We start from the raw sequence: 22,924 nt of genomic DNA, 5'->3' as shown, positions 1-22,924 counted from the left end.
GGTGGCTACACTCATCTGTAAGGAGCGCCAGGTGACAGACGGAACTGCTGCATCAGTGTCAGATGCTGGAGGCAACGTGACACGTATGACAACTGTACTTCCATTAAGAAAAACAAAACACCTCCTACTAGGTCTTGGGACTCTCTTTTCCAAACTTCCTCTAAAACGTTTTAAAACCTTGGGGCTAAATTTGGACATGAACCATGTCTGTCAAAGCTAAGTGTTATAGCTCTTGATGTCATTTCAACACGTGTCCCGTGCTACAATGAAGTCAGGCTTTAACTGCCCAACAAGAGGTCAGTAACAACGGTGCTAACGATTACGGCATTTTCCAAAGAAACTGATCTAACTACAGAGCTGGGCAGAGACTATTGTTCCATCCTCACTAGGAAGCACTCACAATGTGTGAAATCGGGCGGCAAGTTTCCATGCGTGACTGAGCACCAGATCAGTTCAAAAGTAAGCGTTTTTCTTCCTTCATGGAACACTGCACAACAGTGCATCTTTTGAGGTCAGCTGACCTCTACAGGAAGGTGCCTATTTACAAAGTTTGTATTTCCGACCCACAAAAATGGCAGCTTCAAATGGTTCGACTTTTTGCATGCAGTGGCACCTCGAACCCAGCAGAACACGGGATTAGAAGTTGACCGTATGGCAGGCTGGGGGAGCAACTAGAGTGTGTAGCCAGGACCCACGCGAACGCGAGGCCCACTCAGCCACCGTTCAGCCACAGAGCCAGGAATCGAGTCGGGAACCTCTGCACGGAGCCAAGAAGCCAAGCGCACCTGGGGCCGCAGAGAGAGAGCGCACCTCGGCTCCCAGTGCAGACGCTCGCCTCACCCTGCAGGTCACTGGCTTGGGCACAGGCAGTGGGGAAGGAGGGCTGCTGCCCCGTTCGCAAGAGCAGGGCCGTGGGCGCGCAATGGCACACCCCGGACAGCCTGTCTCTGCAAGCAGAAGGCGGCGGACACTCCGGGCAAGGCGACGGCTGGTACAGACCAGGTGCAACTCTGAGATTTGATCCGGGAGATTCTCACACTGGCACATCACAGCGGAGCGAGCCCCGAATGATTCCTTTTCTGGATATTTTAAGATGGACATGGTGAGGCTGGCTTGCAGTAACTTTCAGTTTTAATCGCGAAAGCACTGGACTTCCGAAGCATTATTTTCCAGTGTACTTTTAAACTAAATCCTAGAATACTAGAAAATAAAGTTCTGTGATGAATGAGGAAGACGTTTCTCATCTAAAACTGCTCTCTTACATGAGTCCAACCGTTCAAAAGGCAATGACTGCTCAATTTTTAGTATGTTTCCCAAATTAATTTCTGCTTTTAGTACCAAATAATGAAGGTCAGCAACATTTTAGTGTCTATCTTACAAGCACCTGGTATATGGTTGCTGTAAATATTTGTAAAACCCAATTCCATGGGTTATTTTAAAAGGTGAAAGATGTATTATTCAGTTACCAAGTCAAACTATCTGATTCACAGCAAACAGAGCTGTTGATGAACACAGACAACCCACTGCGGGAGGGTGATTTTTGATGTTAGAAGCTGAGCTGGTGGGGTTCCATGGTTCTCAGAGCCTGGGGTCGGGGGCGTTGGGGGCTGATTCTGCAGGTGCCCCAGGCAAGTGCCTCCCTCACTCGGGGGACGTGGGCAAACAGGCCCCAGGCAGAGCTAGGCCCCTCTCCCAGCCCAGCACAAACTGCAAGTGGCCCAAAGGAGACTTCTGTGTACTCCCCAGGGAGGACAGGCAGATGTGCTGCAGCAGGTAAAGGACACAAACAAGGGGCCCAAAGTGAAGACAAAGAAATGTATTTTAAATAAAACAGCATGGGAAGAAAGGGGGCAAAGGAACCACCCCTGACGGTAAATGATGCTGGCCTGTGAGGGGAGAAGCACAGGGGGGTTTGTCTGCTCCCATAGATTTTAAATCCCATTGTTTCTTCTAAGGAAAGTGATGGTCAGGGCAGATTTTATGCATCACTTTCTTAGGGGAACAGGGAAGGCAGATGAACACGTGCGCGACCTCCAACATGGCCTCTAGCTTCAGCATCTGAACCTCCAAACACGCTCTAAAGGGTCACAATGTTGGACTTGCCCAGCTCCCTGAGATCTTAAACCCTAAACACTGGTTCCCTGGACCCGTCCCCATGGTCCCTGTCCATACTGTTAGCCACAGGTCCCAGTTTACCCGGAACATCCCCCGTTAACTTGGTCAATTCCAAATGCTAGGGGAAAACCAACTTTCCATTACAATGGAAAATGCAAAAGAAAATACTAGAAACCATCTTCCACTGTTAATTTATTCCATCTCCCCTACCACCACCCTTCCCAACTCTTCGTAAAACCTTTCAAAAGCCTTAAAAAGCCAGCGGTTTCACAGAAATTGGAGCTCCTTCCCCTTGGCTCCACAATGTTCACGGTCTAAATTTTTGCCCAAATGATGTCTTAGTGAAACCATTTTGGAGTTAACCACTGGAGTGGTATGAACGTTAAAGCACGCGCTGATGGACTTGCAGTGGGACGAAGGACTCAGGCCGCACCCCTTGGGCACAGGCACAGACTGAGAAGAGGCAAGCGCAGGTACAGACCCTAACTAGAAAGAATGAGCTGAGGGGTGCCTGGGTGGCTCAGTGGGTTAAGCCTCTACCTTCAGCTCAGGTCATGATCTCAGGATCCTGGGATCAAGTGAGTCCTGCATCGGGCTCTCTGCTCAGCGGGGAGTCTGCCTCCCCCTCTCTCACTCTGTCTGCCTCTCTGCCTACTTGTGATTTCTGTAAATAAATAAATAAAATCTTTAAAAAAAAAAAAAAAGTGAGCTGCTGAGCCCACGGCAAGTGCAGACATCCACACGGGAATGGCTGAATATTTCCATTTTCAGGCGTGAATGATCCTCTTTAAATTACCCATGTGTGGATACAGCTAATGACACAAGTCCTTTTTTGTTTATTTTTAATTACGTTACAAGGAAATTAATGCCTGCACCAATTACTTAGGAAACCTTGAGGCAGACCTTCAAAGGTTTTTTTGGGTTTTTCGTTTGTTTTTTTTTTTAAATAAAAGCTCAAAAATGGAAGAAAGACAACTGAAACTGCAAATTAGAACTCAGTGTGTTTCCAGAATGTTCCCTTACTTATGTTGTTAATGTGGTAGCTGTCCCACCAGGCTCCCATCAGCCTGCTGTAAGGGCCTCCCCATGAGCAGCTCTCCACTCCAGAGACCTACCTGTGTACCCATCTCTCTCCAGAAAGCTTTGAACAAAGCTACCCTTACAATGCTTTTAACATGTTAATGGAAGAGTGACACCCTTGGGAGAAGCTGCTACCAGAGGTGGAGGCTGAGAGCAACAGATAGGGAAAGGAGGGTACCTCCTAGGGGAGGGGGGAGTAGTCAGGGTGGGCTGGGAGGGCACAGTTGGTGCCGTGGGGCAGGCCAAGGCCAAGCTGGGTTGAAGAGAGTAAAGCCATCTAAGCATTCACGAAACAGCCAGGTCAGAAGGGCTCTACAGTTTGGAATCATCACCGCTACTCTAACTCTGGTCCCTGCACACTCGGCTCCCAAGAAAAGTGAGCTCTCTGTCCCCTTCTCACCAAGACCCCTCGGGGGATCAGTCACTTTGAACGCTGGTGCAGGTACATGTCTGACAGGGTTTCAGAACCTCAACTGAAGGCCAACAAAGGAAGTGACACTCTTCTGCCTTAGCCAAGGAAACCCAAGCACACTGCAAGTGCAAGAAAAGGCCCTGGGGCCACCCAGAAGCCAGAGAACCACAGCCGTCTTCTCTTCCCCTCAGAACAGAGAGCAAAAACTCAGATACCATAAGCTTATACTTAAGCTATGACAAACTTTCTTAATTTAACCATTTCTTCTCAATCTACCTGTCGCTGGTAGAAAGGATGTTCAGACATGGCTTCTAGAGAAACTCTGGTAAAGCACCTGGGAGCACCTACGGACCGGACTGAAGCTAACCCAGCATTTCACAACCTGAGTCAACAGTCTCGCAGAGGGTCAGTACTACTCTGAACCATTTTGCACTATAAGCCTCCACACCACCCCATGCTGCAAGGACCAGCTGGAGAAAAACCACTTGCTTAGCACGTCCATAACCCGTCATGGGGCAAAAATGACCAAAGGACTCAGTCTCCTGACTCTGGTGCCCTAGAGAGCCCACAATGCAATCCAGGGCCTTCAAGCCTCTGGAGGAGCTCACAGCCAGGAGAGCTGCTTAGGGGGCAGGGAGAGGCCAAAATGGCACTACACTGTGCTGCTTTCTCCTGCCCTGGTGCAGGCCACCTGCCCCAAGCCACGCAAGGCAGCCACAGCATAATCAGCAACTACTGCAGCCACCTGGAGGGGACTCAGAGGGAACCACGTGGCTATGTCAAAAAGCCAGGGTCCCCAGCCTTGCTCACCAGCTTAACTAGCTGCATCATTTTTGAAATGAAAATAGCTGTATGTTCTGTCATCTTTCCAGAGAGCCCTTTTCACTGGGAAAGTGAGCTGGGAAGATCCTGTGAGGAAGATTAGTAAGAGTCTGAAAACGTTAGGGTTCTGGGCGACGCCGGCCAGCACCGTCCACATCAGCGGCATTTTCATCAGAGCCTCCCAAACAGTCTTCAAAGCAAATACTACTGTCTCCGTATTACAGATGAGAAAACTAAGTATTCATTAGGCAGATGATAACCAGCCAGTATCATGCAGCCAAAACTCGGACCCAGAGCTGTGAAAGCTCAAGCCACACTCGGGTGACCCAACATATAGAAACATGTGCAGAAACTCACTGTGGGTCCCTTTATAAAGAGTGGAAAGTTGTAAATAGAACTTTATTTAGAGAATCATGTACATCCATGTAATATTTTTAAATTGTTTAAAAGAGTTTTTCAATGACCAGAGGAACCACTTATCTTGAATCAGATTTAAACAAATACAAGAGGACATCTGTGCACTATATTTAGAGTAGCATTAAAAACCATGGAAATATGCTCAAATGTCAGCAGGAAAATTAAGGGTAATTTCTCTTCTGTATTTTCCAAACTTCTTCAATAAGTACATTACTGTTTTTATAATCATAACCCCTTCCCAAAGAAAGCATTACTCTGGCTTTGTTAATTGACACCAACTTCACCTCCAAAGGTCACAGGGCAGAACTCTCCGTGCTTGTGTTCGTTCTCTGGTCTCCTGCCTCTCCACTAGGGGCACGCCAGTAGGGGCATTTCCTTCTGGCTCCGTCTCAGGCCACGAGTGAGCCAGGCCCGGCACCGCGGAGGCCCAGGGGACCCCACGGACTGCTCAGCGTCAAGCACGGCAGGCTGCAGGTCCCTTCAGCCCTCAGGTTCTGGCTCTAGAGCCACCCAAGCCACTGGTTCCGAAAGGGACTCCCGACTGCGGCACTCCCCCACCAGACAGGGTTTCTAGAAACACCGCCCCTACGGTCCCAGAAAATCCTCTGCAGATGCGGAAGAACCGACCCAGAGGAGACCTGTCTGAGGAAGAGGGTGTGTCTGAAGCAGCGCAGTGCTCTGGCCGCACCACCGCAAGCGAGCGAGCGGGCGTCTCCGAGGGCCCGCTCTCCGCACAGGCACTGCGGGCACACAGCTGAGAGAAGATTCGGAGGCTACACTTAGGCTCGCCGGGAAAAAGCCCACCACTCGTCGTGAGTGTATCATATCACTGTTCTTATTAGCTGACAGCTACCACCTGCCGGCTCTCTGCGAGCTCTGTGTGACACGTCACTGAGCACGATCCCGATAAGCACCATCACCTCCCCTTTTCCGGAAGGCTCGGCCAGTAAAGCACCTGCCAGCGGCGCGCGTCTTCCATGAAGAGCTCAGGCAGGGCAGCAAGGCTCCCGCTGCTCCCGGCAATCCCTGGAGCCTCCAGGCCCCACAGCCGCCTGGCCCAGTTGGCTTCCTGCAGACCCCGAACCCGCCCGCTCCGCCCCTTCCCCCGCACTGCTCCGTTCCCACCGGCTGCCTGCCTCGCCTTGACCACTCAGCACGGATCAGAGGCCAGATACGAGGAGTCTCACTTCCGGTGCTGCTGTTCTAACGGGACACGTGGTCCCAGTGCCCGACGGGACGTGATGATCACCAAGGCCGGTAAAGCACCCAGGGAGCCTGTGTCCAGTTCCGCGTGGCCCGCAGACACGCGCACAGCGGGCACTCATCACCTGCCGGACGCCAGCGCCACCGAGGGCCAGGTCTGCCCCCCCACGAGCGCGTCGGCGCACCTGGGGTCTACTGGAAGGAAGCTGCCGCACTTCACTGTATCCGATGCGTGTACGCAGTTAAGTTCAGCTTAACCGTCTGAAGAGGCAAAGCTGACACAACGCACTGACCTGTCATTCAGTCAGCCAGGTTTGTTGCCAACTAGTTGGAAGGAGGAAATGTCATTTGCACCAGTTCTCCTGGGTCCAAACTAGACATTGCACTCACCAACCTCCCAAGGCCCCACCAAGATGACCAGAAAAAATTTTTAAGAAAAAGCACAACAGTTCTGGAACTCTGCCAAAAACTGAAAGGACAGGAAAGGACTTAACGGATCCAAAGGTTTAAGTCGATACGGAAGCGTGGAAAGCAGACGCCTCTGTCCGGTGATTTCCCGCAGCCCTACTATTCTGACACTGGCTACAGAGCAGTGAGCGCGACCCACTAAGGCCCTTGCTCTGAACTGGGAGTGGAGCAAGGGCAGCACAGAGAGGGGAAACGATAACCAAAATAAACCAGAGGGCGTAGAGCGCACTCTGCCACATGGTGGCCCGTGGCTCCCTCGGGTTGGGTGGTGAGGGGCCGGCATGGAACCCGGACCGACAGCAAGCAGCAGCCAGACGCGCAGGTCAGGGAATGCTGGGAAAAGGAAGGGCCGGCCGCGGTCCCAACAGCAAGGATGAGCTTGCGAGGCTTCGGGAACCAGGAGAAGCCCGTGTGGCCTTGGGAAGAAAGGCACCCTGAGTCTGGAATGCAGCAACCCTGGGCCAACTGTGGGGCAAACAAGAGTGCCAGGCTTCGGAAGAAACCCAGTGGCCAGGAAGAAGGGGACCAAAGAGGCCTGAGAAAGCTGGAGTCCTTCGGGAAGACTCGGGCCCTGACAAAGGTGCCTCCCGACTGCCCCAAGCCTGTCCCCTCTCCCCACAGGGCTGCCAGGTCCCAGAAAAGCTAGCCCAGGACACGGCCAGCCTCTCAAGCCTGTAGCTGAGCTGAAATTTGTCAGTGAGGTGGAAGGTACACAGCAGGAACACACGTACATCACCTCAGCAGAAAGACAGACTATGAGGTCTGCCCTGGCAGTACCCCATGAACAGGCCACAGCAAACAAAAAGAAACAGGAGAGGAACCCAGAACACGACAGAAACAACACCAGCACCCAGCACCGAAGACGACACACAAGCCAAGTTCGGGAAAAACCTGCTCCGGGGCCTTGTTCTATAGAAAAGCAACCTGGGTCAGAAGGTGTCAGTAATGTCAGGGTTCCCTGGTGACAATCAGCAGAATGAGGGCACAGGGGAGCTACCGTGCTAAGGACACACACCGCGAGCCAGAGCAACAAGAACCTAGTTCAACAAGATGAACAGAGGAAAAAGAAAATGATTCAAGTCATCCAAGGGGAAAAGGTCTCCCCGGAGGGACAGAGGCGCTGCCAGCCAGCAGAAGAGGAGCCCAGAAGGCCCGGCAGAGTCGTGTGGAAGAGACGGTGTACCTCAAGCAAAGGCACAGCCCGCTCCGTGGGTGGGAAGGGAAGCTGTGCTCCAGGCAAAACAGATGCTGGGGGCCCACACTGAGCCAGACGCTGCACCAAGGGCCACGTGTGGACTAGAAGGTGGCCTCCGAAAGGCGACTAGCAAATTAACGAACCTTCACCAAAGGGGGGTGATTTCTGACGACAGCCACAGCCAGAGACACAGAGCAATTCTGAGGCCAAAAGACGGGTATTGAGGCACACAGCAGGCCTCAGGGAACGCGGCCCCAATTAGCTCTCTTAAAAGACCTGACTGAACACACACAACAAAAAGATCCTGACGCAGGCTTCCCTGTGCAGAGCTGGTGAATGAGCACAGGGAGGGAGCCGGGGCCCCAGGCGCTCAGCCGAGCTCAGGGCCAGGGCCACGGGGAGAAAGGCCAGGGTCACAGCCAGAGGAGCACGGTCTGCTCCTGCGAAGCTCATTCCAGCACACGCAGGCCAGGAAGACGGCCCCACTCCTGCGAGCTCTGCCAGCAAGGACGCACCCTCCACGGAGCCCACCAGACATGGGGACCACACAAAGAACTCCGAAATCTGAAGGAGTCCAGGGAAGAGTGCTGGTGGGGAGCAGGACGTCTCTGTAAATACAAAACCGAGACTCACCCACTGCAAACTGTGGTCTCCCGCATCCGGACAGGACTGCGGTGTCACTAGGAACCCTGACTGCCTGGGGTCAGAGGCCCTGCTGCTTTCCAGCGACCGGACCTTGCAGCATGCAGACAGGCCTCCACACGGCGTTGTCATGAAGATTTAAGGAATCCAGACAAAGTACTCAGAACAGGACCTGGCACTTAGTAAAGACTCAGTAAGTGGCAGTGATTATAATTACAGAACAAAATACAAACGCCTAACTCCTGGTGACAAAGTAATTCAATGCACATCAGGAAGTAAAGATATATGAAAGGGCTATTTTAGTTCGCTCAGGCCACTGGAACAGGACACCACAGACTGGGCAATTCCAACAACAGACATTTATTTCTCACAGTTCTGGAGGCTACAAGTCCAAGATCAGGGGCCCGGCGCAGTCAGGCTCCGGTGAGAGCCCTCTTCCTGGCTTGTAGACGGCTGCCTTCTCACTCCGTCTGCAACAGGGCTGAAAGCCAGCAAGCAATCTGGCCTCTTCTTAGAAAGACACTAATCCCAGGATGAGACCCTGCCTTTGTGACCTCATCTAACCCTAATCACCTCCCAAGGGCCCCTTCCCCAAGTATCATCACACTGGGGTCTGGGGCTTCAACATACGAATTTGGGGGGACGCGACTCAGTCTGCGGCAAGGACTAACAACGGCTCTACGCCACGTAGCAGTAAGCAAATGGGTATGATGTCATCAAAGCTTCTCCTTTGATTTTTCTGCACTCAGCCACTTAAGGTTTTCATCATTTTTAAGGGGGTGGGGAGGGGCAGAGGGAAAGAGAATCTCAAGCAGACTCCACACCCAGAGGAAAGCAGGACATGGGGCTCAATCTCGTGACCTTGAGATCATGACCTGAGCTGAAACCAAGAGTTGGTCACTTAACCAACTGAGCCACCCAGGCGCCCCTCATCATTTATGCTCTTGGTCTCGGCAATACCTCCTAGAAACTAGTATTTTCATGAGAGGTTCCACATTATTTTCACTTTTAAGCAAAATCAAAAATTCAGTAAACTTTGTTTAAAGAGAACATGAACCATAATGGAAGTATTTCCGTTGATCAATCCATGTGTCTGTCCACCATGGGCTTAAAGGGAGAGGTCTACAGTGGCAGTCACCTAATTGTATTTTGGTTATTGCTAGGGGGTGGACCCCATGACTTTTAAGCTTCTTTTTTTAAACACACACACACACAAATCAACTTAATAAAAATAATCATTTAAAAGTCAGCAGAAAACACTCTTAGACTCCACCTCTCACTGAAGCAATCAGCAGACAGAACTGTTAAGAGGCTCGGCATCGCGCACGGTGGCGGTGTGTGTCACTGACCACTTAAAGGAGTCACCCTTGCAAGGCAGGGGACAGTACCAGATCGCAGGCCCGGTTTGCGAGAAAATACTTTCGACTCCTCCTGGGGAGACTGGGACGCACGGTTCAGAGCCTGGGCAGAGCTTCAAGATGCTCTCTGCAACCTGAGAGGTCCTGTCTCTACCCAGAGACTGGGGTTCAGTGTCTTTCTTTTCTTGCTAGTACAAGACCTCTCTGAACAACCCCCTCTCTGCTCTGCACGTCTAGTGGTTAAGAAGAAATGCTGTGGCCTCAGACTGCCTAGGATCCAAAGCTGGTGCCTCACCGACCTGCGGTGCGAGCTAGCCGGCCCCTGGGCTCCGAGCCGCGCCCCTGCCCTGCACCCGGGAGGGCGGAGGGGGGCGCGGCATGAAGGGCTGTGGGCTCAATGGGGTCCCGATGATGAGTGACAGTGACACAGCACACATGTGTGACAGCAGTGACAAGTGCTGAAGACCACTCACTTGGAGGGAGCAAAGGAGAGGCAGAGGCAGCACCTGCGCAGGAAGGCCGGAGAACGCCAGGCCTCTTCCCCAACCACAAGCCGCTCACTTCTGATGGTCTTACCCCAAAAGCCTTCCAAAAAGGCCATTTTTACTCTTAACAATTTTGTGAGTTTCAGTTCATCCCAAACCTTAACCTGGGGCAGTTCGCACAGGTCCCCATTCTCTGGAGTTCGGTCTCCATTCCACGTGCTTGCTTCGGCCGCGCGGGCGTGGAGGGCTGCTCAGTCTCCCGTGCGCCAGCCTCTGACGGGGCCGCAAACGCTCCCGCCGGATTCACCGTGCGCTTCCGTCCCCGAGCTGACTCACGCGGTACTCGAGGACCTCCGCGGGGCACCGCCGTGGAAGGTGTGCGTCCTCTTTCACATGCCGGCCAGCTCTTCAGCCTTCTCCTTCGATTTTTAAAACTCTGACTGCTTCAGTTTAGAGAAGATGCTAATGACCGAAAAACTCCAGCGTGCTGCACGCAGGCCGCCACCTCTGCCGGGTGGCCATGTCCCTGCTTCCTGCTCTTGATCCCAGCACACCTGTTCCCTCCTGGGGGGGCGGCGGTGACGTGTACGGGCTCTCCTGCCCCGCGCGCCCGCTGGGGGGCTGCAGCTCTCCTACTGCCTGGCTGCCACTCGGGGAGACGCTTCGTCTACTGAAGCGGACTCTCTCTAAACCGAATCATTGATGAGAAAAAATGGGAGGAGGCAGGCAACAGACGCTCACCCGTCCCGCTTCCGGCTTTCAACAATCTTCAGTTGAAACGGCAACTCACCAACTGCTCCACTCTTCCTAGATACAACTTGCCAGAAAAATCCAGACGGGAGGAGCCCTGCCTGCCCACAGTCGGGGACGGTCTGCGGAAAGCAGGCCCTTCAGCGAACCGGAGCATCAGGACGGCTTCGGCCCCGCAGACCCTCCCCCACAAAGCTCCCCCAAGCCCACCTCCAGCATCTTCATCATCTGCCATCTGACTCCAGGTGCCCCCAGGAGGAGCTCGGTTCTCCCTCTCCCTCGATCCGCTCTCTCTCTCCAGAAAAGCAAAACAGCAAATGTCCCCTTACAGACACACGGAGGCTGGCTTCCCAGGGCGAGCTGCCGCCCCCTCCCGCGTCCTGAACAGGTCCCCTTCCCCCAGCAGGCCGGCGCCCTGCCGTCAGCTCTGGGAGGATGTTGGCCTGGCCAGGCTTCAGCCTTCTGTCTGTGGTACCCATCTCCCAGGCCTGCTCGGAGAACGCCCGACCCTCCCGCAAGCCGGCCGAGAGCCCAGCCCCGCGGAGCCCCTGCTCAGGGAGCCGCGGCTGCCCCGGAGCCGGAGAAGAGCGGAGGCTCCGGGCAGGGCACCAGCGGGTGGGCAGGAGCGCTGCCCCGCCCCCCCTCCAGGCCGGACCGAGTTGTTCCTCGTGGCACTCTGCGTGACCGAGACCATGCTGCGTGTGCTACTGAAACGGTGGCCCTTTGAGAAGGAGTCCCACCGGAAACTCAGAAACGCCAGTTCTAGAGCTTTCCAGGGGTGGCTCGCTGAGCCCCATGGCTTCCGCGGCTGTTGCAGTTCGGATTCATTTAGGCAGCAGTTACCGGACCAAATACTGAGTTTGCAGTAAAGAGAGTCTAAAGCTACTCTAGGTCGGCACTGTCAGAAGTCATTAGACTACTTAAGTGTTCATTAAGACGAAATACAATTAAGATTCAGTTCCACAGCTGCGTCAGGCGCACGGCAAGAGCTCCAGGGCCACACGGGGCCAGCAGCGACTGCTCGGGCTGCACAAAACCCGGGTCGGCCGCCCTCACGGAGCACGCCACAGCGCCCCGTCCCACCGTCCACAGAGGCCAAGCCAGAGGCTGCAAAGCGCTCAGAGAAAGAGCATGCGCTCCTACTACGCGCACAGAACCCGAAATCCTAAACCGCCTGCCACCGGTCGCATGAAGCCGCACAGCCGATACCAGAGCAGTGCCCGGAAAGATCTGGAAAGACGCTTAATTTAAGACCTACAGAACACGTTACTCAGGCACTGTTTAAATTTTTAAAATCAGAAAAAAACGCCTTGACTCCAAGGGAGAAGCGTCTCCACGACACTGCTAAAGACCTTTGGGCTTTAGCAGCTTCTCTGAGAAAAGCTCAGGCCTGAGAGGGAAACTTGTATTTTCAAACCCCAAGCAAAAGGCTTTTTCTCTCCAGTTGGCAACGAGCCCCGCCTAATTTTTGGTTTCAATTTCCTCAGAGAAGAGAGGAGAAAAGGGAAGGAAAGGAGTGGCCTTCTCAGCTCTCCACGTCACTATTCACATGGCACTTCCAAGTCTCCTCTGTTTAGCACATCCTGCCAGGGGGATGTTGTAGACGTCGCCTCCCGGGTGGGGAAACTGAGGCGCAGAAGTCAGGACCCAGCATGAAATCAGTCAACACCAGGCCCGTGCATGAGGCTACAGGGGTGCAGAGCGCAGGAGAACCAAGGGAGCTCAAGGCCACGTGCAGATCGCAGCCGAAGGGCTCCGAGCAAAAAACGGAAGGATCTGATTTTTCATTTCCCTTCCACTCCTGCATCCCAGCCATGGCTTCAGATCCACCGGATTCCAGAAACACAACGATCTGAAATCTCTCTCAAATACGGAAAGATAGAAACCACCTACATCCACATGTTATCACTTAGGAAATTAACTCCAATCTTAAACCACAGGAGGACCTAAATGGTTCTACAGAGCAGCTGATCTGGGAATGAAAAAGAGCACAAACCCACAATAAAAAGGCACATCGCTGACAATGAAAGACATTCCCTGCCAATGGGAACCTCGGAGACACTCCCACGGAGCCCGCCCCATCAGCCTGGAGACAGACCCCTGCGCAGAAACCGCTATGCCAGGAGGGAGAGCCAGCGTCTCCTCCTTGCTGCTGGGGCACGGAGCACACGCCCCAGAGCTCAGGCCATGCCCAACCTGATCCCAGGACACTCAGCAGGTGGCTGACGGACAGGCAATGTATCTTCATACTTCCCTGAGTTTTCGGACTTTGCCATGTTTAGGTGTTAGTTTTCTAATAACAAAGAGAAGACTGCTGAATCTAAGTGGCAATGCCTTTCAAACACAGAACTGTTGGAAAGCTTTCTGCTTTTGAGTTCTACACTGTAAGGTATAAAAGTGGTTTAACCACACTCTTTGGGAAGATAAACAGAAAAACTACAATCAATTTTACTTTAATATTCTGCACTTAAGTAACTTCAGAGTTGGCAATCAAATCTTCAAAAATTCTAAGACAACACCGTTACCTTCAGCAACTGACCCAAACCACCTAAGCGGCCAGCACGCCCTTGTTCATGGAAGCGGCCAGACCCCGTCACGCGTGCTCACCATTCATCAGAGCCTGATGCAGAGCTGGCCAGCAGCACCCACTTGGCCCTGGGAATGCAGCTAAGACACGGCCCCTCCTCCCCAAGGGGAAGCGGAAGACCAGCAGTCAATGTCAGCTGTGTCAGAGCGGTGGCCACTCCACAGGAAGGGGCCAGGGAAGAACTGCGAGGGAGTGTGCTTGCTCTGAAGCGAGGGTCACAGCCCGTGGAGGGGGAGGCGCCCACTCCCATTAACTTGGGCTGCTGTACACGCGGTGTGGGGTCTTATGCAAAGCAAATATGGTCTGCTATGTGCTTAGACCTAAATTCCAGAGGCAACATGAGTGAATCTTGTCGCATCCCCGCTGACCCCCTACCCGCCCCCCCCCAGCCCCCGAAAGGAATAACAGCTTCCCCAGGCTGCCCAGTGCAGGGGGCCTCAGGAACAGGACTTTTCAACTGCTGTAGTTCTCACGTACTCGTTCACATGGCTTTCACATACACTTCTCTTAGGTGACATAGGAGACAAGCACAGAAAGGCCCCGAGAGCTAGTCTCTCTGGTTGCCTGAGTTCAGTCGGGACGACCAAGCCAGAGGACAGACAACAATCTACCAGAGTCATCACAGCGGGCTGGAGTCCAGTCGAGGGAGTGAAGTGCTGGAAAAGACAACCACATGGTTTAATCTATCTACAGGAGCATGCCTTCAGGCATGGAAGGAAGCCTCCAGAAGACCCCATGCCCCAAGCCTCAGAACCCGTGGCTGAGACAAAATCATCACCACATGCCCTTAAGAGAGACAACTACCTAAAAGGGCCTGACGCAAACACACAAGCCCTTCAGGCAGAGGGCTTCCGCCAGCTGGCAGAGGGGTGGCCAGAGACAGTCAAAGCTCTGTCGCCAATGTGCAGATGGGGGGACCACAAGTCAAGGAAGGCAAAGATGGCTTTAGATGCTGAGACAGTCCCCCAACTGGCAGCTAGCAAAGAAAGGGGACCTAAGTCCTGCAACAGCAAGGAACTGAATTCGCCAGCAGTATGCAAGAGGAGCCTGGGCTCCAGTCAGGAACGCAGCAGCCAACGCCGTGCCTGCACCCTGGTGAGAGCCTGAGCAGGAAGCCAACCCAGCTGTCCCAACCTCTGACACACAGAGTCCATGAGACAGTAAAGGAGTATTGGTTTAAGCTGCTAAGTTTATGCTCATTTGTCACACAGCCACAAAGAACAACTGCGGCATGGAAACCCTGGAGTAAGCCATTTAAGTTGCGGTGCAAATCCTGCACTGTAAGAAGATGCACCCCTGACCACCTCACCTGGGACACAGACTGGCATGGGGGACAGGCATCTCGGTCAACTGTCTCAGTCACCAAGGTCACCCATCTGCCTTTACGCCAGTGCCACACTCACCCAGCAGCCTTCAGACCAGAGAGTCGGGAGGGGCCTCTCCAGAGCCATGGCCAGCAGCAGTCTTCTCGAGGCCCCGTGAGCAGGACACCGCGCCCCCTCACCTGTCAGCCTGTGCCCAGGTGCAGCGGCAACACAGCTTTTCTCAACTTCAAATTCACAGGCTGCTCTTTGCTCTGTCTTGGTTTGTTTGTTTTAAAGATTTTATTTATTTGACAGAGATGACAAGCAGGCAGGCAGAGAGAGAGAGAGAGAGAGAGAGATGGAAGCAGTGTCCCTGCGGGGCAGAGAGCCCGATTCAGGGCTCCATCCCAGGACCCTGAGATCCTGACCTGAGCTGAAGGCAGAGGCTTTAACCCACTGAGCCCCTCAGGTGCCCCCGTCTTGCTTTTTAATAGCTTCTTTCATTCCGTAACTTAAAAAACTGGTCCTAAACCAACGCACAGGAAGTCCTCATTTCCCAGAATAACCATGACGCCTCCTCCCATCGGACGTACACGATTCTGTTTACAATGGGAAACAAAATTTCTTATTAAATAGTGACCAAAGGAAGTCTGAGGCTTTACCTTGAAAAATCCCAAAGTTATGAAAAATGGACACTTTAAAACATTTACTTAAAAACTATTTTTCCAGGTGCTCATCACACCCGCGCTACTGCTGAGAAGCCAACAGCATCGCCGCCTCAAGCTCCTCCCTCACAAGCCCCGGGCAGCCCGGCAGCGCGGGGTCCGCCAGCGGCAACTGCGGCAGCATGGCCATTACCAAGGTCGTTTTCTGCAAAAAACTTTCGAGGTCTCTGCCTTCCCCCAGGACTCCTTCAGCCTGTTTCATACCGCAATCCTTTCCAGGGCGTCCGTCCAGCCCTTCTCCGAGGGTCGGCAGTCCTCATTGCGCCTCTTCACTTACCGGCAACCAGGCGCAACTCTCCCCAACTTCATCCCGGCCCGCACACAGCCCTAGATTTTCGATCTCACTTTGCAGTGACAGGCCAGGGCATACTGGGTGGGAACAAGCGACACTGTTACTAACGGGGTTGGAACCTCTGAGAAGGAGCTCATTGCACATGCTCAGCGCAGCAGCAATGCGGGCACGGCTTCCACGCACGACCTCATACCCAGTGGTCGCAGATGATGAACACTGAGAAAATGAAGCCTGTGCGTGCCACTGTCACCTTGCGGGGCGGGTCTCATTCTAACCTCTCCCATGTGTCCCATGTGTGCAGGCAGATATGGGACGGAAAGGACGCAACAGGAGTGATGATGCTGTCGTCTGCCATGGGTTCTGCTGGGCTTTCACCTGCGCCCTCCCACTGGGTCCCCAGAAGGACACATTGCGGGAGGGGGTCACCTGCATGCTACTTTACGTAGTGCCAAGTCAGGCTGCAAGCACAGAGGGAGAGGAGGCATCCTGAAGCCTCCTGAATCCTCCTCCAGGCTCAGCCTCTCCAAACAGAGTGAAGGAAAACACACATGGAGTCCTGCAGGGTCACCATCCTACGAATGACATGGGACCGTTTCTCACCAACATCAGATGAAGAACTGAATTTTGAGTGAACAGAAGATGTCAAAAAATAAACACTGTTAAAAGCCCTGCAGGAAGGACGCTCCATGACCATTTCACACTCAGGCACACCAGAGAGGACGACGCACAGATGGCCAAAGCCCACACTGAAGCCTGGTCAGGGCCTGGCCTGCAGGGGCCCACCAGAGTCCAGGGGCCTTCCCTCGTCTCATTACGCTCCTCCTGGGGCTCTACAGGGCACCAGTAAGGACGCAGCAACACACTTGGGGTCCAAGCTCCCCCCACCCCCACCTGGGACTTTTCTTTGCCTTGAGGCTCACGAGGTTTCTGAAGCTGGCAGCACTAACCAGGGCAAAGTAACAACTCGCTGGGCCAGGGAGTGGAGGTGAGGACATGGGAAGGTGACAAGGGCCGGAGGCTAGGAAGTGCAGGGCCCAGGAGCCTGTCCACACCTGCCCACGTCCCTAAATCAGAAGCCCAGGTAGAGAGGAGAGAGCACATTCCACACCGTTCCCAAAACAAAAGTTTGAGTTCGGGCCCCTGGGTGGCTCAGTGGGTTAAGCCGCTGCCTTCGGCTCAGGTCATGATCTCAGGGTCCTGGGATTGAGTCCCGCATCGGGCTCTCTGCTCAGCAGGGAGCCTGCTTCCCTTCCTCTCTCTCTGCCTGCCTCTCTGTCTACTTGTGATCTCTCTCTCTGTCAAATAAATAAAATCTTTAAAAAAAAAAAAAAAAGTTTGAGTTCAACGGAAACACAGAACAGCTGCTCCAAGACAAGTGTTTCCCTTTCCCTGCTCCGAGGGTTCCCGTTCGGATCCCTGTCTGCCTCCCCTGGCTTCGTCACCTCCTCAAGGGTGGAAGCAGACCAGCAACCCTGTGAGGCCAGGCCACCAGTACAGTTTCGAAGGGCAAAGCCCTCCACCCCAGAAAAGAGCAGACAGCGCAGCCTGCTCCACGGGCCACCACGCAAACGCCCGACTGGCTTGGGCTGATGCTACCCAGCCTCCTGCAGCATCGGCCGATGGCTCAGCCTTTCTTGAGGACTAGAGACGTGGTCCTTCCAGAAACACCTGTCCTGGGCCTACACAGTAAGTCTGAGCCACTACTCATCAACAAGGCTCCTTTCTACTGACCAGGTCAAGGGCTCTCCCATCACAGTCCTTTCCCCTTCTGAGCTATAGATGAAACACGTGGCGGTGGCCTTCCTCATCACCCTGAGTAAGCTGGTGGCTGGCGGCGAGTTCTAGACAGACTTATTTCTTGATACCAAAAAGTTAGCAGCCATAAGCCCAGCGGCCCGCCATGGGCAGGACCATGAAGAACAGCTCCCTCCTCTGACCACAGGCATACCTCCACAGCTCAAGGGCTACTCTGACTTCCTGCTCCTCTGCTCAGTGCACCCCCCCCCTGCCAACGGTGGCCTGCTAGAAGCATTCTGCGTAGCAAACCAAGATGGGGCACCCCACCCTTCCAGACACATGGCCGGCAGTCCTAGCAGGCTCCTCCTCTAGGCAGAGATGGCAGTAAGTGGAGAGACCCCGAGTGGTACACGTCAGCCACAGAGGCAGCCAAGGAGAAAAGAAAGAGCATCACCAAGAGCAGGACTGCACCGGCTCCTATTCAGGTAGGTTAAAACGGGGAACTCCTGGCTGGGCTGCTTCAGAAGCTACTCTTCAACCCTCCACAAGGCCTCTGAGCAGAAACCTCACAGGCCAGCAGGGGGGGGGAGGGTAGGACCCGCAGTAGGCCCCCAGGCAGGGCCCAGAGCAGCAGCGCCCAGGAGGCAGGCTCAGTCTCTGGCTGCAGTCTTTAACCCCAGGAGGACCGCAGAGATGCCATCACGGCGATCTAAAGGGGACAGACCTAACCAAACCTGCTGACGGAGGAGATTCTCCCACTGGCCGCTCTGGGAGAGGCCCAGAGGCCGGCAACAGTGTTCGAGGACCACCGGCCGCTGGAGCAATCTCCGCGAGCAGTGACATGCTGCGGGAGGGTAAAGAGATCTGATCAAAGACTAGATGGGGGAGACAGACAAGGAGGAGGGAAGATGTGCACACTGTGCTAGCGTGCGCTGTGCAGGGGCACGCAGATGGAGGCCAGGGTTCAGAGGCAGGATCAAGAGACAGGCATCTTCCAGGCCAACTACTACCTCAGGTCCTAGCAAAGAACCTCGTATTTGGTGGGCTCATTTATTAATAAAAGCACCAGCAGGGGCACCTGGGTGGCTCACTCAGTTAAGCATCTGCCTTCAGCTCAGGTCCAGATCCCAGAGTCCTGGGATCAAGTCCCATTCTGGTTCCCTGCTCAGCAGGGATCCTGCTTCTCCCTCTCCCTCTGTTCCTCCTCCCCCATCCCACTCCTGGTGTGTGTTTCTCTCCCTCTCTCAAGTAAATAAGTAAAAATAAATAAATAACGTACGTATTGAAGCTTTCTAGAAACCTAGGGGGGAGGAAATAGCTTCCAGGGCCTAAGTAATTTGCAAAAAGGCATGATGCCGACACTGTCAACAGCTCACTGAAGAAGCAAGACTTGGGACCGTTTGGACCCCCAAATGCTCTACCAGTGAAGACCACATGTCCTCCTATTTTCCTAGTGCTAAGACACAGAGTCAGTTCCAGAGACATGACAGGCTGGAAATCTGCATGCCTCACCACAGCCCCAACCAAGGAACTCAGGTATGATGCTATACATCAGGAAATCGCTCCATACCACCCTTTCTTGGACAGTTTGACAAGTAAGGGCTGGAGACAGAGAAGCAAGAGGAGAATGGCTCCTACCTGGGGCTGAAATGCATACTGGGGCTTCGGGGAATTTAAGAATGTAACACTTCTAACCCAGACCAGGTGAAACAAATTGCAGGACATGAAGCTCCTACTACTTGCTTTAAAGTAGTATCAACTTAACCATTTTCCAATCTGAATGAACAGATTTACAACAAAAAAGAGTTACTTTAAGAAGTAATCTCAACACCTAGCAATCGCTGGATTAGAACTCTAATATTTGTTAAAAACAAACAAACAAAAAAAAACAAAAAACCCTAGTACCCTGGAAAATCCTTATGCAGCTCTTAAATCAGCATACAACTTGCAAAGAAAGTTTATGATTTAAGTCTTGAAATAATGACATAATATCTACATACAAACGCTTTGTTTCTAGATGCTCAGAAAAGCACAGAAAGGCAAAAGGGCTGGCAGGTAGCATTCCCACCTGAGCAGCCTCACCGGGGACTGCTTCAACCAACACGCCCACGTTTTGTTTTTTTAAACAGCCCCTGTCATGTGTAACTGCACTAAACTTAAGTAGAACTTTTCTCTAGGCCAACGTGGAAATATTTAAAATAAAAATGGCATCTTCCAAAGAATACGTGCTACAAACGTTTTTGTCTTCTTTGAAGACTATCAACTACTTTTTCAAAACTAGAAAAATGCTTTTTATGTTAATTTCTGCATAAAATTGAATCATAACACACACGCCGTCATCCAAAAAAATTACTTCTAAATTCACTGTTGGTTAAATTGTATCACTAATTTAAAAAAAAAAAAAAAAAAAAGACAATGAATCATCTTCCAAAAAGATTTTTCTCAAAAAAAAGTTATTATTTAACGAGTATTTGCCTTCAACTCAATTCAAGTTCCCGGCAATATTAAAACCGTCTGCAGCTGAAATAAAGCTCCACACCCATCCGCGCCCCACTTTGACAAGGGGTCCGTCCCTAACATGTCTGGGGAGAGGGAAAAAGGTGAAGTATCCCACACCCCCTTCCGGTGGCCCAAGTCGGGCTCAGCGGCCCCCGTCCCCCGCGGTCCGTCTGGGGATCCGAGCAGCAGATCGCCGCTCCTTTACAACAGGAATCTACTGCGCAGTGCAAGGAGAAGCCTTCCGCGCAGAGTCGCACCCGGCGTCCCCCCGCGCGCCCCGCACTCACCCCTGGATGCCGGGGCTGTACGCGCGGCTCTTCCAAGGCGTGCCGGGCCGCGGCGCCTGGGGCCCGGGGCCGCCCCCTCCGCTCAGCGCGGCCGCACGGCTGCCCGACAGCAGGTAGTTGAGGCCGTAGGTGCTGGCCTTGTTCTCGCGTTTCCGGCGGCCCGGGTGGAACTGGTGCTGCGGCGGGGAGCCGGCGGGCGCGGGGCCGCGCGGCCCGGGGTGCCCGTTGGCCGCGCCGGGGGCGCTCGGCGGGCCGTCGGCGAAGTGGAAGAAGGCGCCGCCGCGGCCGCCGCCCGCCCGGCCGAGCGAGGCGCTGCTCGAGGACGACGACGAGCAGCCGGGGCTCTCGGTGCCCGACTCGGCGTTGGACGAGGACGACGACGACGACGACAGCGACGGCGACTTGTGCAGGCGCCGGGCCCCCTCGGTCGCGGGCCCGAGCGCCGTCAGCAGCGCGGGGGGCAGCGCGGCGGGGCCGGGCGCGGGCGGCGGGGGCGACGCGGCGGGAAGCGCGGGCCCCGCCAGGCCGCCGCCACCGCCGCCGCCGCCCAGCCCCGCCGCCCCCGCCGCGACCGCGGTGTCCAGCGCGGGCGAGTTGAGGCAGAAGTAGGACGCGAAGCCCGACCCGCCGCGGCCCACGCCCTGCGAGGTCTCCCAGATCTGCATCCACAGGGCATTGGCCGGCCCCTTCTGCTCGGGCTGGATCCAGGCCACGCGCGGATCCATCCACGCGCCGCCCCGCGGGCCCGCGCGCCCGCCCGCCCCGCCGCGGCCCCGCCCCCGCCGCGCCCCGAGCCCCGGCCGCGCCGCGCACGGACGGACGGACGGACGGGCCGCGGGCGGACGGGCTGACGGGCGCGCGGGCCTGCGCCCGCGGCTCCGGCCGGCTCGCGGCAGCGGCGGCGGCTCCCGTCGGGGTCCCGGCGCGGGGCGGGCCCGGGGCAGGCCGCAGCGGGCGGCTCGGGCCTGTCGGGCTCCCTTCACGCGGCGCGGGGCGGGCGCGGGGGCCGCGGCGGCGGCGGCGTTCCACTCGGGCCGGGGGGAGAGGCCATCGGAGAGGGGCGGGCAGCCGGGCCGAGGGGGCGGGCCCAGGCGCCGCGCGGCCCGGGACCCGCGGGAGGGCCGCCGCCGTGCGCCGGGCCCTCGGTCACGCTCGCACCGCTCGCTCCGTGCTCCTGCAGCGGTGGTGGCGGCGGCGAAAAGACACTCTCGGCGGCGACAGGACGCGGGGGAAGGAGGGGGCGCCGCCGCCTCCGCTCCAATGAGGGGCGGGGAGGGAGCGGGGCGGGGAGGAAGCGCGGCCTCCCTCGCCGGGGCCGGGACGTCAGTGCGCACGCGCGGCGGATTTCAAATCCTCACTAGACACCGCCGCCTTGGTTACCGCGCCTGCGCACTGGGACGCTCCCCCGTGTGGGTGAGGAGGGCACCGCGTCGGAAGGAGACACGACTGGGAGGGGCTGAAGGGGCGGCGGCGGCAGCGGCGTGGGTCTTTCTAGACTAGACTTGGCTGCAGTGTGGCGCGGAAGAAGTGAGGGGGCTGCTGCGCCGCCTTCGCCGCGACTTCCTCCGCCGGCCCCACCTCCCGCCGTCGCTAGCAGGCCGAGGCCTGGAGACATGCGCGCTGGGGCCGGGGTCCCGGCAGCCGCCCGGTCGCGCTGCGCGTGCGCAGAGATGAGACGCCGCCGCCGCAGCTGGGTGGATGTTTCCGCGCCGCCCGGCAAGGCCGGGGATCCAGCCCCAGGCCTGACCCAGGGACCGCCGGCTCGCGGTACCAGGGAGCCAAGGCAGCACGGACCACTGTCTGGCCGCTCTCCCAGGAGAAGGACAAAAGTGCCCCCAGGCTTCCTCCCGTCCATCCTCCGGGGTCCGTGTGCAGCCGGTAGCGCTGCGGTCACTCGTGCCCGCCCACGTGCTCGCCGGCGTCCTCCGGGAGGAGCGGTCGCTCACCAGCGGCCCGGGCGGCGTTGCCCGCTAAGCCGCCGCCCTGGACAGAGCGGAACCCTCCTAGGAGAATCTCCTCATAGGCATTTTTGTTTCCTTTTAAAAATGCTTTCCTATGCCTAGAATGAAGTTAAAACTTTGCAGTTAGCTCACTGGCGTGATTTCCCCAGGCAGGCTTGGCAGTGCTGCCTATCAGAGCAGCGGCCCACGTGCTTGGGTGTCTGGGCTCGCAGCTGGCACGGTGGTGGCCGGATTCCACAGAGATCCTACCCGCGGGGCGAGTACCCTGTGTCCAGAGGATGCCCCAAGCCCGGTTTGACAGTGCTGTCTTTAGGACTCTGTCACCAACCACACATACTGTGAAGTGAAAACGCCAGAGTGCCATTATGTAAGCCTGCTTGTGCCCCATGAGCCCAGCCGGTGTGATGGACACCATGGCCCCTCTGGAGCCCAGGCCTGTCCTGGTCCCCGCCCAGCGGATGCATTCCCTGGCCAGGCAACTTTGAGGAAGCTCAGCGCTTGGGCCGGTGTTCCTTTTAAACATTGAAAGAAGCCCTTTTTAACCTGCTCTTCTGAGTACACGTTACTCAGCGCTTGACACTTTAA

The 22,924-nt window shown here is 55.3% G+C and overlaps 1 protein-coding gene across 1 annotated transcript in view; it reads right to left on the bottom strand.

Annotated features, from left to right (window-relative positions):
- TENT4A (terminal nucleotidyltransferase 4A) overlaps positions 1-21,231 on the bottom strand; it is a 51,242-nt gene extending 30,011 nt beyond the window's left edge. Inside the window, 1 exon segment of the mRNA XM_047729267.1 lies at positions 20,379-21,231. Within this exon segment, the coding sequence (XP_047585223.1) occupies positions 20,379-21,103 (725 nt within the window). The 5' untranslated portion in view covers positions 21,104-21,231.
- Between the last annotated feature and the right edge of the window lie 1,693 nt (positions 21,232-22,924).

Source organism: Lutra lutra, chromosome 5 (assembly GCF_902655055.1).
Source record: "Lutra lutra chromosome 5, mLutLut1.2, whole genome shotgun sequence".
Lineage (NCBI taxonomy): Eukaryota > Metazoa > Chordata > Mammalia > Carnivora > Mustelidae > Lutra > Lutra lutra.
This window is presented reverse-complemented; position numbering and strand designations above follow the sequence as displayed.